The 17074-nt window shown below is 44.2% G+C and overlaps 1 protein-coding gene across 3 annotated transcripts; it reads left to right on the top strand.

Moving 5' to 3' along the window:
• The first annotated feature begins 298 nt into the window (after nucleotides 1-298).
• LOC117891945 lies at nucleotides 299-12724 on the top strand. Of its 3 annotated transcripts, none has more exons than XM_034797798.1 (6): nucleotides 299-492; nucleotides 3855-3999; nucleotides 4057-7087; nucleotides 7149-7588; nucleotides 7651-8095; nucleotides 12680-12724. In XM_034797798.1, exons 2-6 carry the CDS (start codon nucleotides 3897-3899, stop codon nucleotides 12681-12683), a joined length of 4023 nt encoding a protein of 1340 aa, XP_034653689.1. In that variant the 5' UTR covers nucleotides 299-492; nucleotides 3855-3896; the 3' UTR covers nucleotides 12684-12724. The 3 variants fall into 3 exon arrangements, with proteins under 3 accessions (XP_034653689.1, XP_034653690.1, XP_034653688.1); XM_034797799.1 differs by lacking the exon at nucleotides 12680-12724 and having other exon boundaries at nucleotides 4057-6729; nucleotides 6766-7087; nucleotides 7651-8099; XM_034797797.1 differs by lacking the exon at nucleotides 12680-12724 and having other exon boundaries at nucleotides 7651-8460.
• The last annotated feature ends 4350 nt before the right edge of the window (nucleotides 12725-17074 follow it).

Raw genomic sequence — 17074 nt, 5'->3', positions numbered from 1 at the left:
ATTTTAGATAATGATTCATTTTGGTCATATTATAATTAATCTAGATATGCCAACATACGCAAGCGCATATGCAAAAAAAAGTATTGTCATCCCTAAACTATTTTTGACTCACTTGGCAATATTATAATGGTTTTTCGAGCATCTTTCTCTGGCCTCGCTCAGTAAAAGTGGTTCTTTTTGGTGGTACTCTGCACCCCTGAAAGCAAACAGATGTTTTTGTTTTCTGATTTGGTTCCAGTACTTTGGATCTAAGATGGTTGAACTGGTTCTTTTATACCTTTATGTTGTTGCTCTCATTTTAGTCACTGTTTCAGTAAGAAGCGGCATCGGACGCGGATTTTCGTATCAGATTTGTAAACAAATCTGTAAAAGAAAACTGTTAAAAAGATTTAAACTATTGAATACCAACCGTTCTTCGTTTGGATCATGGTATAGTTTGTCTTCTAAATAATTGAATCCAGTTAATAAACACGTTTGTCGGGTCTTAAGAGGGTAAGTGCACATTTTCTTTAAAACTATGGTATTTTTAAGTCGTATAAAGTAGTGTATTGGCTTTGGCTTTAGAATATAAGCTACCTTTCACTGGTTTATTGGATTTATTACTTCTGTGTGATCCAATTTAGATTGGTTTCACACGTCGTCTACGGGCTCCATTTCCAAAGCATTTGTTTTTGTTTTCAGAGTTGTCAGGTAGTTTCGATACAGGCGTATATATGTATATAGAGTCATAACATATGTATGTTTTGGTCGAATATATTGATACATCGACGTAGTCCCATTGGAATAGGCACCTGAGCTTCAGCAGCCTAGCTGTAGCCATTAAACATGCATTTAATATTAAAAGGTTACTGACTTATCACCGGTGGCAACCCTGCACCACAATATGGTCACAATTATACATATACATAAATGCTTATGAAATTCCATTTTATTTAATATATCACCACCAGAGTTGCAGACTTGGCAACCATGCGAGCATTAAAATGTTTAATAGATGAATAAAAAATGTGCCCCTTTTGCTTTTACTTTTGGCTGAAGCTAGTTTGCTTGCGGGTTTTTTTTTGGTCGCAGCTTGGAAGGTAATGTTTTGTTAGATCCTTATATAGAATGATATGGGGAATTGCATGAATGTGTTTAGATCCCTTGAATTTTCGCCAGCGTAGATATTTTTCAACCTAACCTCACTTTGTACCAAAATCGATACGTAACCTAAAAAGAATGTGAACGCGTTGCAAAATTGCATACACACACACAGCTACATTTTGATATACACACGAGCTCACACATATACACACACGCGGCACTGCTAGAGCGGTCGCAGCCGTGTGTGTGAGCGAAACAGATATAATGGACATAACGCCCAAGCGGGTTTGGTCCACTCCGAGCCATAGGCGAAAATCTGATTTTTCAAGCCAATTGTCCAGTTAGGTTTTTTTCGCTATTACAATGACAAGAAAAATGTATGGCCTGTATCTATGTACTATGGTTGTATGTGTTTGTTTGTGCAAACATTTTTGAGTACATCGATACCATCCGAGGAGAAAAAGAAACTCTTATGTTATGATGGAAAAGGGAATGGGAACCTATCATAGTGTCAATCTATACTCGGATCATTCCAACTCCCCTGGTAGGACCAATAATTACTCATAATAAAAGATTCGACCAGAAAATATGGTACCCTCGCCTCAATTTGTATTTGCGTCTGTCTTAGCTGTTGCTTTTTCACTCTGCTGCTGTATCTTTCGGTTCGTCTCATCGTCCGACGACGCTAACAACAACAATTTTGTCGTGTTGTATTCGGTGCTACGCGAACTTTATTCAATTATATGTACACACACACGTACATATAGCTGCATATATATGTTCGTATATATATATTTGTACCTCTTATTCTCTCTCATACTCTCTTCGCTTACTCTCTCGCTCTCATTCCATCTCGCTCGCTCTTCAACTCTATTCTAAACCGGTATCCTGTCAAGGTCCTAACTGCATCAAATACCTCTAAACCCTAGATTCCAAGTCTTAACGTTAAATTTTGCATTCGGCAGACATTATTTTGATAACCCGACCCCTCCCACTTCTCTATTACGTCGACTAGCTTTACAAACAAAGCTATGTACGTATGTACTTTGTATGTATGTACAAATGTTTATTTACCTTCAAATTTGTGGCTATTGGGATTTGGTGTTAAATAATATTTTATTTCGGAAGAAACAAAAATTAAAAATATTTATTTCATTTGTCCTCCCCCCCTGCATACCCAAATCATACGGTCGTCCCGCTCTCGCAGACAATTCTCACATTCTAGCCTCCCACTCGCACACAATGAAGCGCATGTGTTTGTAAAAACGCGGCGCTACCTTTGCCATTATTTTACGTTTGCTTTGCTTTGCGCTGTTATCAAAACGGCGCGGGGTTCACTCGTGAACCAACGACGATCCCTGGTCAATCACAATTTCAAAACCCCTTACCCTTACTCTTATTGCTTATATTGTTGAGCAAGGACGTCATAAACGAGACTGCCAACTTGCTATGCCGAAACCCGTACAACGTCATTGTCGACTCTAGGACATTTGAGATACATACATATGTACAACTATAGTCAGAATTCACTGCTGCCCTACATACAAATTACATACATATGGATGTATGTACATATACATCTGTTCAACATGTACGGTTGGAAATAACCGTAAGGGCTTTAAGATGGATGTGAAAGTGATTTCAATTGTAGAATCACTATCGAGTCTTATCATCCCATCCCACTTTGACACGCCCTCTTTCCCTAGACCACCACAACGGCGTGCGTGCTCTCTCCCTCTCTCGCCGATTTCAGTCGCAGCGATTCTCTCATTGCGCTCGTCGTCAGCTGGTTTGACGTTCGCTTTGGTACCGTGTTCAGTCGCGCCGTGAACTCGGCGAGAACTGTCATTTCGATTTCTTCAAGTGTAGTTAGTAGTTAAAATCAAATAATTCAAATCAAAAAAAGAAGCAATTCAAGCCCGTCCAAGTTTCCATAAAATAAGTAAGTCACCTCAAACAATAACTCGGTATGTATATACTTAATGAATGCAAATATAAAATGCACATGTGTTTATGTATCTTACATACTTACACACACACAGTACATATCTGACATAACCTAACCTCACTTTTGTTAGTATTATAGCGACGATTCATAAAAAGTTTTCCTTGATGTCCCCGTCCCATTGAACATTTTTCACCTTTCCTCCAGTTCCCTTTAATTTTCCTTCTCTTGTTGAACGCCGTTTATCTTGCTCTGCTTTGCTTTGTTTCTTTCTACTGCAGCCCCTTCGTTGTTGTTGCGCTCGCGTTCGCCGACAAGCGAACGACCGACCGACCGCTCGGAACAACCTACAAAAACAACAACAACACTTGCTTTGGCTTGGTAGATACACACTGAAACGAAATAGCGCAAAGCGACAGACAGAAAGCTGGTGGTTTTGAGTTATATTTCTGGTTTGGAGTTTTGGGATCAGGGGTTTAGATAGTGTGACTAGGAATTAAAAACAATGACTAAAAACTCATTATCCGTCTTGACTCGCTGGCATATTTATCGGTCGGTTGTCTCCTGGTTGGACGGGTGAGGTTGTGTCCCTTGAGAACGTCACATGCCTAACTCTGGAAGACTTAGACCAGCTTGGGAAACCAACCCAATTCTCGACCTTTGCACCAATGAAGCCGAAAACTATTGAAAAAGCTCGCACAAGCTTTCCCCTAAAAGCTTTTAATGCTATATAATTTTAATTTTAGGAGAATAGAATTCCTTTGGATTCCTTTTACATTTGGTCCGAAAGGCACTTACTGATATTGAATTTCTTATTCTTTAATAGTTCAATGTTTTGCAATTAAAACAAACAAAAAACAACGATAAAATGATGGAAATAAGTCAGAATGCGGAATTAGAAGAACTGTCAACAGAGGGCGCAATCATGGGAGCAATCCCCGACGAACTGAATGATGAGACCAGCCCCATTGGTAAGTGCAAATTGAAATTTAAAAGATGGTGTTTTTCATGCATTAAATTTGTTATAGAAATTGGCAATGGATCGAGACAGTCGTCCGGTGATGACGATGATTTAAAGGAATTGACTAATGGCAATGAAGCAATAGCAATAGCATGTCTCAAGAGCGTCAAAGATGATAATATATTGGAAGAAAGACGAAACGCTGGAAATGACTTGGACGCTTTGCTGGATAAAATCAGTTCAATTGTGGATTGTCCCAGGGACTCGCCAGCTTCCGACCAAGAGGCTGAGCAAGAGCCCGAGGCGGCCGTCGTTGAGCTGCCGGCAGACGATGGCGATAAGGAAGAGGAAATCAACCCTGTCGTCGGCAAGGAAATCACAGCTGATCCAAACGAAGAAGAAGACAAAAAAGCTGTCGCGGGTGAAAGCAGCGTGACGCGCGATTCGGTGGAGAAAAGTCAAACTGAAGATATTACGAATGAGATTGAAGGTTCCGTGCAAGCCCCGGAAATTACTGAAGAACTTTACCCCGTTGAAGCTGAAAACGACGTCGAGTCCATGGAAAAAGTGTTAGACAAAAAAGAAGATTCCGAGTCAGTGAAGGAACTTGAAGAAGAAGACGAAGTAGCATCTCATGTGGAAACACCTGCAGAGAAAACTAATGGGGATAGTTCTGCCGCCGGGTGCCAGCAAAAGCTTCGACAATCCTCGGATGATATCTTCATGGATGCATTGGATAGCATTTCGAGCTCAGATGATTTTGGTGCTAGCTCCCAGGAATTAAAGAAGTCACAGGTGTGCGAAGAGAAAACCCCTAAGGCTGCCAAGAATAAATTTAATGCTCGTGAAAGTCCCTCCAATGATCTAGATGACATTTCATCGGATGAGGATATTCTCAGAGAAAAAGCCCCTGATAAGGATCCCTCGACTATACCAGTCATCGATTTAGATTCATCGGATGAGTGTGTTGTGTGCGAGGAGGACTTAACAGAGGACAAAAAAACAGTTGCCGATTTAGCTAAAGATCAGAAGAAGATTACAGATGATATTACTGAAGATAAGGCTAAGGAAAGCCTAGAAGATACTACCTCAGCAGACCCAATGGAAGTTGATGAAGAAGATAAAAAGATAGCTGACCCAGAAGATACCCAGAAGCCAGAGGATAAAACTCAGGCGGAGGAAACGATGGAAACCACGAGTGCCGTAGATGAGATGGCAACGGAAGTAACTGAGGAAACCGACAAAGATGCGGACGAAAAGGTGGCAAAGGAGACGGAAGATAAAGCCCCAGAAGAGAACAAAATGGAGCCGACGACTAATGGTGTCACAGACAGAGATTCAGAGATCCTACAAAAGAAATTGTCTGATGGAAAGGGCATGGAATTGGAGCTGTACAAGGGGAAAGTATCCCCTGAAGGTGCTGCCAAGGATGCAGATTCAGATGACGAAGTTATTTTCTTTGAACCTATTGAAAAGCCCAAGGATTCAGCAGATCCAACGGAGAAAAAAGAGCTCAAATCAGCTGTGACTAACAGCTTGGAAAATGACGTCGTTTTGGTATCCGAGGACGAAGAAGAGGAACTGCCTGTAAAGAAACCCGAAGATAAGGCAACCAACGTTTCCGAAAAGGTGTCATCCTCCCCCACCCCAAATGATTCTAAAATTAATCCAGAGGAGCCCACTAAAAGCAAAGAACTCCAAGCGGACAATTCCGACAATGCGTGCGATCAGTTCGAGAAGCTGAAGCCACAAGATAAGATAAAGACTGCCACTGCCACGGAAGACAGGGACAGCAGCTCGAGCAGCAACCTACTGTGTCCCGCTGAAAATGTCCAATCAGACGGGACGAAGCATGTCGAGTCTGGCACCGCCGAGAAGGCCACTTCTGATGTGGAAGAAGAAGAGGTAAAGTCCGATGCTGATGCGGACCCAGAGAATAAAAAGACTCGCATATCCAACGACGAGGCGGAACCCATTACCACTTTGGCTAAGCGTAGCCACGATTCCTTAGACTCCAGCCCCTCGGAAGGAAAGGACGTGATTCCCAGTAAGAAAATCAGGACTGATGACTCCGATTCGAGTTGCTCCAATGATGGCACACTTCAAATCGACTTGGAAGTACAGGACAAAGAGGTGGACTCCGAGTTGGTCCAGAAGGAAGACCCACATACTATTAAGGACCAAAAGAAGCTAAAATTGCAGCTGAAACCAGAGCCAGAGCTCAAAGCAGACGTCAAGCCGCTGCGTCTAGAGTTCCTAAAGAGCTTTCGCAAGAGCTTTGACCACATGACCCGGAACGATCTGGAAGAACTCGTCCTCCAGAAGGTCGTTGAAGGAATGATGGTGAAAAGTGAGTTTGCGGATATCCGCTCCCAGCTGGACAAATATGAGAAGACACTTGCCATCTATCGTCGCAGGATAGCCGAAGTATCCAAACAGTTTCTCGACCTGGACACAGTACACAAGCGGGTGCTGAAGGATTTGGAGACCAAGAATGCGCACTTCACGGCACCAGTGAGAATTACACGAGCTGTTGGACTGCAAGTAGGCATTCCTTTCAAGGTCATGAAGCCGAACGCTGCCACTGCTCCCAGTGGTGGAGATCAGACACATGCTGCTGGCAGCATGTTTGCGGCTCCTAGCATGCCTTCCAAGGCGAGCACATCGCCTTTACGTTCGCCGTTGCAGTCGATGCGCGGAGCCGGTTCAGGCGCGAGTTCGAATGCGCAACAGCAGCAGCAGCAGCAGCAGCAGCAACAACATCAGCAACAGCAGAATCAAAAGCAAAACCAGCAGCAGCCACTGCCAGCGCCCCGTTCCTCCGCTTCCTACAATCAGTCTCCTGCTGCGACTGCCACTGCTCCTGCGCCGCCGGTACGGAGAGGATGCTTGCAAAAGGTTACCCCACAGCGACCAGTGCCTGGAACTTCATTCCCAGCACCTCAGGTGAACAACCAGTCCAACAATAGTCGCGTACAGGCCTCTCCCCCTGGAACTCAGAGGCCCATGCATGCCTCAAAGCACACAGGAAGCACTGCATCAGCAGCAGCGATGAGGAACAGGAGTCCTTATACGACGCAAAAGCAGCAATATCAAACGTAAGTCATCCGATTACACACGGTTCGCTCTTTTAATATAGAATCTGCTAATCCCTCGTAGATCCCGCCCTGTTCCTGGTCCCAGTCAGGGTAAGCCAGGGCCGAAGTGTGCAACAAAAGTGCGCGCAATGCCTCCCAAGGGAACGGGAATCGTCTCTGTACCCGTTTCCGCAGCCAGCAGCAGTGGCGCCAGTGCTCTCAATTACGGCCAGCAGCAACCCAACCTGGCTCCTGCCAAGCCGAAGGAAAAGGCTGTAATTGATCTCACAGACGAAGACGATGCTGCGGCAGCTATGGCGGCTGCAGCTTCCGCTGCGGAGGCCAACGCACGTTTACGGCAAACATCCAACATGCCAGCGAAGAGGAATTCTATGGGGGCAACGATGTCTGAGACAAGAACCGCAGGTGGTCGCACAGCTGTTAATGGAAATACTGTGAGATTGTCGCCCTTGCAAATGCCGAGGGCCAATGCCAGACAAATTGTCACCAATAATAGTGGAGGTGAGTCCTAAATTGAAATAATCCCTTGATCGCTTTCTAAATCGCTTCAACATCTTCAACAGGTCAGCGCAGTTCGCTTGGATCTAATGTGACGATGCAGATTCGGTCGGAGAACACGCCGCCTGCCGCCACTCGATTGAGGTACTCGCATCCAGCTCCGCTGCCATCATCGCCTGCACAGCCCTTCAATCCCGCCTGGAAGTTGCCGCCATCTCGGCCTCTCATACGCATCAGTCTTATGGACACAGGCATTGTTATCTCATGGAACTTGGAGGATGCGAGTAGTAGATTTGCTGACTGTGTAACGTATCAGATATTTGCGTACCAGGAGACACTACATGAGCCCAGCACCGACTCCTGGAGGCACGTGGGCGACGTCAAGGCCATGCTGTTGCCCATGGCGGTCACGCTTAATCAGTTCCAGGAGAATCAGCGATACTATTTCGCTGTGCGTGGCGTGGACGCTCATCAGCGCTTCGGATCATTCAGTGTACCCAAGACCTGGTCGTAATCGGGTCATATTTTTACTATAAGAGCATAGTTATATTATAATTTAATTTATTTATCGTGGCATTTCAGCTTCTTTTAATGTTTTAATTCCCCAATTGATAATATATTTTTGTTTCTAAGATATACCGTCTGCATCGGACCTATCCGATGATGTTCAAATTAGCCAGAATAATTAGCTTAGATTTAAGGGCCTATTTCTCAATGGCATGTTAAGATTAAAAAGTGTAAACGGATAAGTAGGTACTGAAATGTAATCCAGAGAAAACTATGACAGTTCGGATAACATTTATATTGTCATAAGCCCAGCCCAAGCTTTTCTTAAAAAGTATTTAATGGAATTAAAGATTCACGATTTTATTTAATACAGATATTCTCCAGATAATTAAGTTATAAACTTACATGAAATATTAAAAATATTGAATAAATATCCAATGAGCAAAACCGAATTTAATTTTGATTTTAAACTTTATTTTTGTTTGACCTTTGCTTAGGTGTTCCATGTGTACATATTTTAACAGGCTTCATCTTGCACTTTTCATATGTACATATGTAGGTTTGAATAGACAAAAATAAAACGAGCAGGAACGTGTGAGACGCTTCGTACGCGTCACAACTTTTATACCCGGTAATCGGTATCTGTACCACATTATTTTTGTTTTTTTTTTTATCGAATTTGACACACTATCGATATTGAAAATACGATAATTTGACACTACATTTTTTTTACATCTGTCATCTACATCAACTTTCACGCCAACACAAGTCCCGCTGAACTTTGTTTTTAATATATCTCTTATAATCCTACCACTTATTTCACTTATAAAATACATTCCTGAATCCGAATGACAAATATTTTACCTGTTTCCCTACCAAAATCTCGTGATATCTCTTCTTTTTATTGACAAACTACCATCTGCCTCAAATTTTTCGCTCACTCCGCCGGGGCACTAACCTTATAGTATAATAGATTCGACTTTTAGAGTAAGCGAAACGTCACCGCTCATTGTGGGTGGAGAGTACCCCACCATGGTGTGTGTGTATTAGTGCGTGTAGAACACGCAGCCAATGATTCTGTATGGTTAGTGGCCAGGGGCGCACACTATCGATACCGAAAATACGAAAATGCTCAAAATTAAAACTCTGGGAGTACTAGTAAAGACCATAAACAAAACAAAGATAGCCAGAATCGACGGGCGCTTCCAGTGTCTTTCTCTCAGTGCTTCAAAGAGATAAATGCACTTAACTTATTATCGATTGCTCGCAACATTTCGAAACTTTCTCGATACTTGAAGAGAAAGATCAACCCTGGGCGTCTCTAAGTCGTATTATTTAAGTTAATGCCAAGCGGCGGAGTGTTAACGTGTTACATTTTTGTGTAAGGTAAGCATAAAATTGAGCGGACTCTTTAATTTACGATCGTATTCAACTACTCTGAATGCCCGTATAAAAAACAAAAAAAAAAAACAATACATTTGCGCTAGTGTTGGTAGTTTGTGGGTTCACCGACACGCACAGACGATTCATATGTACATATACCACAAGCAATAATTTCAAAGCAGGATCATGTTTTTACTAACAGCAAGCACCAAAGACAATCAAATTCGTCTATCTTTTTTTGGTAGAACACAATCGGCTATACGCATTTCACCATCTTCTCGCAAGTCCTACTACACACACACAATGACGAGACGTGCAATTTGTTGGTGTGTTATTGGGCATTCCGTTTTGAACCATTCGCTTGTGCTGGGGACCTAAGTTTTGTGCGTCGCCAAAAACTCTTCCAAAGATGGTCTCTTAGATTATCTATGCCAGTTGTTATTATCTTGTTATTATCCAGCAAGTTACAGATGTGCACATGCGCAACAACAATACAAAGAGGAGTAACGTTATTAGACGCGCTGGAACGCGTCACATCTTTTATACGCGGTAAATAGTCAGTATATACATATGTACATATGTATGTACATGCATATGTATGGAACGTTTGATTTACATCTACATCACTTGTCACAGCAACACGCCCTTTTAGCAACCATCTTCCTCAGTGCCAAACACTGCACGAGGCAGAGAGTGCGAGCGAGAGAGAATACGCAGGAATAAATAGAGCTTCGGGAAGGGGTTCGAAGTGGCGACTGCAAACGAATTTCTTTATTCTGGCCATGGCCATGAAGAAACTATTATGGAGGTCTCGTCGGCAAAAATAGGCAGAACTTGCGAGTGAAAAGTGCGAGTGAAAGGGCTCTCGCTGTAACCTTCCGCATTGACAAGCACACGAGCACTGAAAATAGGCAGAAGTAGCGAGTAACTCTGTCACCGACGAGCCCTCCTTATAGTTGCTTCATGATTCTGACTATAAGAATAATTATCCTATCAGATCTTTATTCGGGGATCTGATAGACATGGACATTCTCTACGAAACTGAGTTTTTGAAAATTTGTTGTTGTATTATTGGGCATTCCGCTTTGAACCATTCGCTTGCGCGTCGCAAAAGACTGAAAGAAAAGTGCGCACAAAAAATCGTTCTAAAGGTCGGCGTTTTGATTATTTATTCTACATTTTTGTATTATACACCGAGTCACAGATGTGCACGTGTCCAACAACAACAAAACAACAACACTTTTACGCACTGCAGTCTAACGGCCGATGGACAGTGCGAATATTCGGCGACGCCTGAGCTCACATGTTGTCTCTGTCTTTCCCACAAGATTTGGCGTGAAGTTTGGGGAATGTGAATCATACTTCGAATCATACATTAATACATGTTAATTTACCTATAACATTACATAACCTTTTTTGTTTTTTTAAGATTCTGAACTGTGCAAGAAAAGTGAAAAGAAAAGAAATCTGCAGAATGGATTTCACTCGTAACTTAATTTTGACATCCGAAATAAAGAGTCTTGACCACATGACCCGAGATAATCTGGAAAAACTCGTCCTCCAGAAGCTCGTTGAGAGTATGAAGGTAAAAGGCGAGCTTGCGGACATCCACTCCCAGCTGGAAAAATATGAGAAGACGATTGCCATCTATAGCCGCAGGATTGCCGAAGTAACCAAACAGTTTCTCGAACTGGACACAGTACACAAGCGGGTGCTGAAGGATTTGGAGGCCAAGAATACACAATTCACGGCCCCGATAAAAATTAATCGATCTGTTGCAATGCAAGTAGGCATTCCCTTCAAGGCCAGGGTTGGAGATCAGACACATGCTGCGGGCAGCATATTGGCGCCTCCTAGTACTACCAGCACTCCTTCCAAGGGGATCACATCTACTCTACGTTCGCCATTGCAGGAGTTGCTCGGAAACGGTTCAGGCGCCAGTTCGAATGCGCAACAGCAGCCACTGCCAGCGAATGCCACTGCTCCTGCGCCGCCGGTACGGAGAGGATACTTGCAAAAGGTTACCCCCCAGCGACCAGTGCCTGGAACCTCATTCCCAGCACCTCAGGTGAACAACCAGTCCAACAATAGTCGCGTACAGGCCTCTCCCCCTGGAACTCAGAGGCCCATGCATGCCTCAAAGCACACAGGAAGCACTGCATCAGCAGCAGCGATGAGGAACAGGAGTCCTTATACGACGCAAAAGCAGCAATATCAAACGTAAGTCATCCGATTACACACGGTTCGCTCTTTTAATATAGAATCTGCTAATCCCTCGTAGATCCCGCCCTGTTCCTGGTCCCAGTCAGGGTAAGCCAGGGCCGAAGTGTGCAACAAAAGTGCGCGCAATGCCTCCCAAGGGAACGGGAATCGTCTCTGTACCCGTTTCCGCAGCCAGCAGCAGTGGCGCCAGTGCTCTCAATTACGGCCAGCAGCAACCCAACCTGGCTCCTGCCAAGCCGAAGGAAAAGGCTGTAATTGATCTCACAGACGAAGACGATGCTGCGGCAGCTATGGCGGCTGCAGCTTCCGCTGCGGAGGCCAACGCACGTTTACGGCAAACATCCAACATGCCAGCGAAGAGGAATTCTATGGGGGCAACGATGTCTGAGACAAGAACCGCAGGTGGTCGCACAGCTGTTAATGGAAATACTGTGAGATTGTCGCCCTTGCGAATGCCGAGGGCCAATGCCAGACAAATTGTCACCAATAATAGTGGAGGTGAGTCTTGAATTGAATTGATCCCTTGATCGCTTTCTAACTCTCTGCGTCATCTTGAATAGGTCAGAAAAGTTCGCTTGGATCAGAGAACACGCCGCCTGCCGCCACTCGATTGAGGTACTCGCATCCAGCTCCGCTGCCATCATCGCCTGCACAGCCCTTCAATCCCGCCTGGAAGTTGCCGCCATCTCGGCCTCTCATACGCATCAGTCTTATGGACACAGGCGTTGTTATCTATTGGAACTTGGAGAACGCGAGTAGCAGATTTGCTGACTGTGTAACGTATCAGATATTTGCGTACCAGGAGACACTACATGAGCCCAGCACCGACTCCTGGAGGCACGTGGGCGACGTCAAAGCCATGACGTTGCCCATGGTGGTTACGCTTCGTAACTTCGAGGAGAATCAGCGCTACCATTTCGCTGTGCGTGGCGTGGACGCTCATCAGCGCTTCGGATCATTCAGTGTACCCAAGACCTGGTGGTAATCGATCCCTGTCGCTTTTTGACCATAAGACTTGTCTTATTTGCTGTATGGACTACAGCGACTACAGCTGATAACAAATATACCGTCAAGCACCCGACATGTATGCTGTATTTAAAGCGCCTGTCTGGGATTAGTTGACAAAGAATACGTCTTCGATCACTGGGATCATTACATAGTAGCCAGAGTGCAAATGCATCCATATAATCATTTGCCTAATTGGTGTATAATTGCATTCAACCTACGGCATTGAAATTACGTCTTGCCCTGGGGTAAATATCCATCAGCACGGTACAACCTACGTATATACACTGTGGCTGTGGAATGGCGGAAGGACGAGTGCAATCGATGACTTATAAAATTTAGATGCACGCCCATTAGCGTGAGTTTGCCGTCCAGTTTGGGCGGGGGGTCGGTCACTTGAGCAGGCGTCCATTGCCATTGGCCCCAAAGCTGAATGCCCACTGCGATGGCTTTGTCGGGTGTGGGGTAAGTGGGGTAATCGTGGTGCCTGTGAAGAGATTTTGCCTCTATCCTTTGCTTCCGCTTGCACTTGACATTGGCTTTGGAATTGGGTTTGTCGCGACATTTTTTGCTCATTCATGCGAGGGCCCAGCGTGGCGGACAGAAAGAACAGTTATAGAGAGACACACAGAGAGAGAGAGAGAGAGAGAGCGGCAGGATTGGCCTGGTAGTGGCATAATCGCCCCAACCGCCCCTCCCTCCGTGCCGTGTGCCTCTCTGTGGCCACGTGCCGTGCTGAGGGATTTTGAACAGCAGCCAAGAACCTTGACATTAGTCGTTGGGGCACACACAGACACAGGGCACGGGCAAGGATACGGCGGATACGGACTTGTGCCAGTGTGAGTGGCTGTGCTGCAGCAGTCCGTGCCAACCGCAGCCATCCTGTATGTACCGACTGTAGGGTTAATTTCAATCAGAGTAGCGTTAGCTCTTTGGTTGTACCATCAATTATTCGACAGTTATTTATTGAAAGAACTGTAATCTGTGTGCTCCATTCACCACAATCGAATTGATGTTGTGTTGTTGTCATTGCCTCGCCCTGCCTGCCTGCTGTAAGCATAATAACAAAAACACAGATGTTCCGTCAGTCAGCAGGTCGCTCTCTCTCCATCTCTCTCCCTCTCTCTTGAGCTGGACACTCTGCGCAAGCGCTGACTGTGCTTTCGTAGCACGGCAACACTGGCCCCAGAAGAGTAGGTAAGTCGCGTCCTCGACACTAGCCTAGCCCATACACTGGCGGAACGCGACTCTTAACGGTTGTGTCGCCCCCGGTCGACGGTCAACGGTCTAACGGTGAAACGTGCAACTTACGTCGGCACATAAACAGCTGTTCGCGGCTGTCGAAACGGAACAGTTAAAGCGCTGTTCGACAGCTTCAAGCCAGATTTTAAGCTACGGAAATAAATGTCAAAAATGAGTTTGTGCTGTGTGGATCAAATCGGGAAAACAATTTCAAATGCAAATAGTTCAAGTAAAGCACGTGCTTCCTCCGCTTAATTAAAATTATTCGCAAATGTGTCGCATGCTCAATTCGATTACACACTGAATATCGATTACGAGGAGCTGTTTTGATACCATTTTGTGGTAAGTGCCTCAAGCAAACTGTCCCCCTAATCAGCCTGCCACACCGCTCGTTCCGTCCCTTGGATTTATTGTGCTCCACATTCCCTTTTAGGCTCTGTGTGTGTGTGTGTTTATGTATGTTAATTAAATTACTGTTGTGTGTGCTAACCATAGCACACAAAGAACAACACTCACACAAAGAACACAATGCATGGTATGTCCAAGTAATTATACAAAAAAAACCAAACCAGCAGGAAGCTCTATCCGGGCTGCCGAAGTTTATTTACCCTCGAGTTTCGATCACCAATGGATCTATCTCCGAGTTCCGCTTGAAGCTATAGATTGATGAATTTTGTTGCATTAATAGATTCCAAATTTAGATATTGATGGAATGGATTTCTTTGCTCTTTTTACTGTACTAATCTTCGTGAAATTGGATATCCTGAATGCCCTGAAAGCGCATAAATACACACAAAAGCAACAAAAGCAACCAGCACTGAAAATCCATTTCCCATTTTCTTAGACTTCCTCCCCTCTCCCCGGTTCCGTTCGTTGCATGTTCTGCCCGCCCTGCACACAGTCCTGACACTTGGGGCCCATTTCCAGTGTTAACTGGGCTGTGCGTGTGTTTATTACTTCGACTGGGGCCATTGGCACGTACTCCCACCCCTGGCACCGCACCCTACTCCACTTACAGTTATTAAGCTCCTTGCGACAGCTCTCATCAGACCCTTAACAATGCTATAGTTTTCGTTAATATGCCTCTGAAGAGGAGAGCAACAGAGCAAAGAGCCTTTCATGTGGATGCATTGGACCTCTAAGCTGCGCAAAAATAAAACCTGAAACGCTTTTTCCGTCTAGTAGTACGGAAAAACATCATCGTTTTTTACTGGCTAAAACTGGTTAAAAAATGCCCCATCTGGAGCTTGTTTATGTTGCATCCACATAGCCCATCAATTGGATGATAAATTGCTAATTGCGGTAATAAAAACCCAGGAGGGTTAAGTCAAATTGGCTTTGGTAGAATTTACAGGTGTCTTTTCATGTATTTATTTATTTCATAAGGAAATTTTATGTCAAGTTTAATGTTTTCTTATGATAGTCATAACTATCCCATCGCTATAGCTTCATTTCGCATGTACTTAACGAGTCTTTCTAACTGTCCAACTTTGCTGATGCACATTTTTTTTCGCACTTTTGATCTGTCTTTACATTGATTTGAGACCAGTCCAGCTGAGAGCTTTTCAGTGTTTTTTGTGCAATTTCCATTAATTAATAAATGTTTAGGTATACCATAGAGATTGCTCTCCGGACTCATGACTCTTTCGAGTCCTTTGTTCGCAGCTCTCTCTTTGTCTATCCGCATGCAAATAGCGCCGTAATCCCTGCCAGGCGTCGTGTGTGTGAGTCGTTCTTTTTTTTCTACCTAATGATTATCAGTTCTGCATACTAATATGTCCGACTAAAGGTCCGACTCAGACTCCACAGTAGATTGAAATCGAATCGAGACAACAAAAGTGACAAGCGCCATCCGTTTGTTCCACTGTTTGTTGGTCTCCAGCCCTCTGCCGCCGTCTCTGCTACCACTAGCGCCGTCTCTTTCTGCTGTTTGCCATGACAGCTGCCATGAGCTTGCCCACGCATGTACGTGTGTGTGTGTGTGTGTGTGTGCTTACGCTTAAATAGCTCAGTATGCGGTGCTATGTGTGCTTCTTTTCGGGCTTTTGTTGTTGTGCTTCGATTTCCCTGACGGTGTCGCCTGCAAACGTATTTTTTCCTGGGTTTTCTTCGCTTTTTGGTTGCCACCTTTATATGTGAAACATTTGTGGCACTGCGATTGATGCGTCTGGATTCCGAAGTGCTCAAAAAATCAAATATCTAGAGATCCGGTGCCACCTGCGGATTTCTCGTTGGATTTGGAAATCATCTGTAACCACAGCCCTAGAGCTTTCTGTGGCATACCCTTTTTTTTGGTGGAGAACACTCCTGTTTTGGTACATGAGGAGCAGGGTCAGCATTTTGAGATGGTTAATCGTTTGTTTGGATTTCCTATTTCGCTCTCAAGGCGCAACGGTTTTCTGTACGTATTTGTACCGTTTAACCGCAGTGGAGGTCTCTTTTTCACTCTCCTACACATTCAGCATGCAGATGTAACACATGTAATGTGGGCCGCTCTTAAAGCTCTGATATTAAAGAGAACAAACGGTAAATGGACACACAAGAGAGAGATAGAGATCAGAGATGACGCTTTTGCTATCAGTGATGCCATAAAATTTGACAATAAATACGATTACGGCTAATAATTAATATCAACTCGAGCTGTGCTTTAAAAACTACTGAGTTCCTGTACCCTTAAGTGGATTGCTCTCTAATTTTCACATTTTGTAATAAATATTCTTATCTGTAGATAAAGCATCAGCGGGAACTTGAAAACTATTAGAACCTCTTGATAGTGGTTAATAATAAACTTTATAGTGTCTTGTGCCCAACTGTACATAAATCTACATGGTTCAATGCTCGAAAACTCTCTGGAGACTCAAGAGACCCACATTTTCCTCCCTCCTGCCAACGCTTTTCGTGCTTTTTGTTTGTTTGGCAAGTGCCAACTTCGTCGTCAACGGTGCTATTGTTTTTTCTGTTCTTTTCCTCTCTTTCCATTCCGCTTTCATCACTGTTTTGTTTTTCCCTACCCAGGGGTGGGTGTGTATGGCTGCGGGGGTTTTCGATTCTCTCACATTACGTATACGCATTTAGTTCCAATTTTTGCTTCCCCTTTTCCTTGGGCTTGCCTTTATTTTTATCGGTTAA

This window comes from Drosophila subobscura, chromosome E (genome assembly GCF_008121235.1).
Source record: "Drosophila subobscura isolate 14011-0131.10 chromosome E, UCBerk_Dsub_1.0, whole genome shotgun sequence".
NCBI lineage: Eukaryota > Metazoa > Arthropoda > Insecta > Diptera > Drosophilidae > Drosophila > Drosophila subobscura.
Note: the sequence above shows the minus strand (reverse complement) of the source record. Positions and strands in the feature narration are given on the sequence as shown.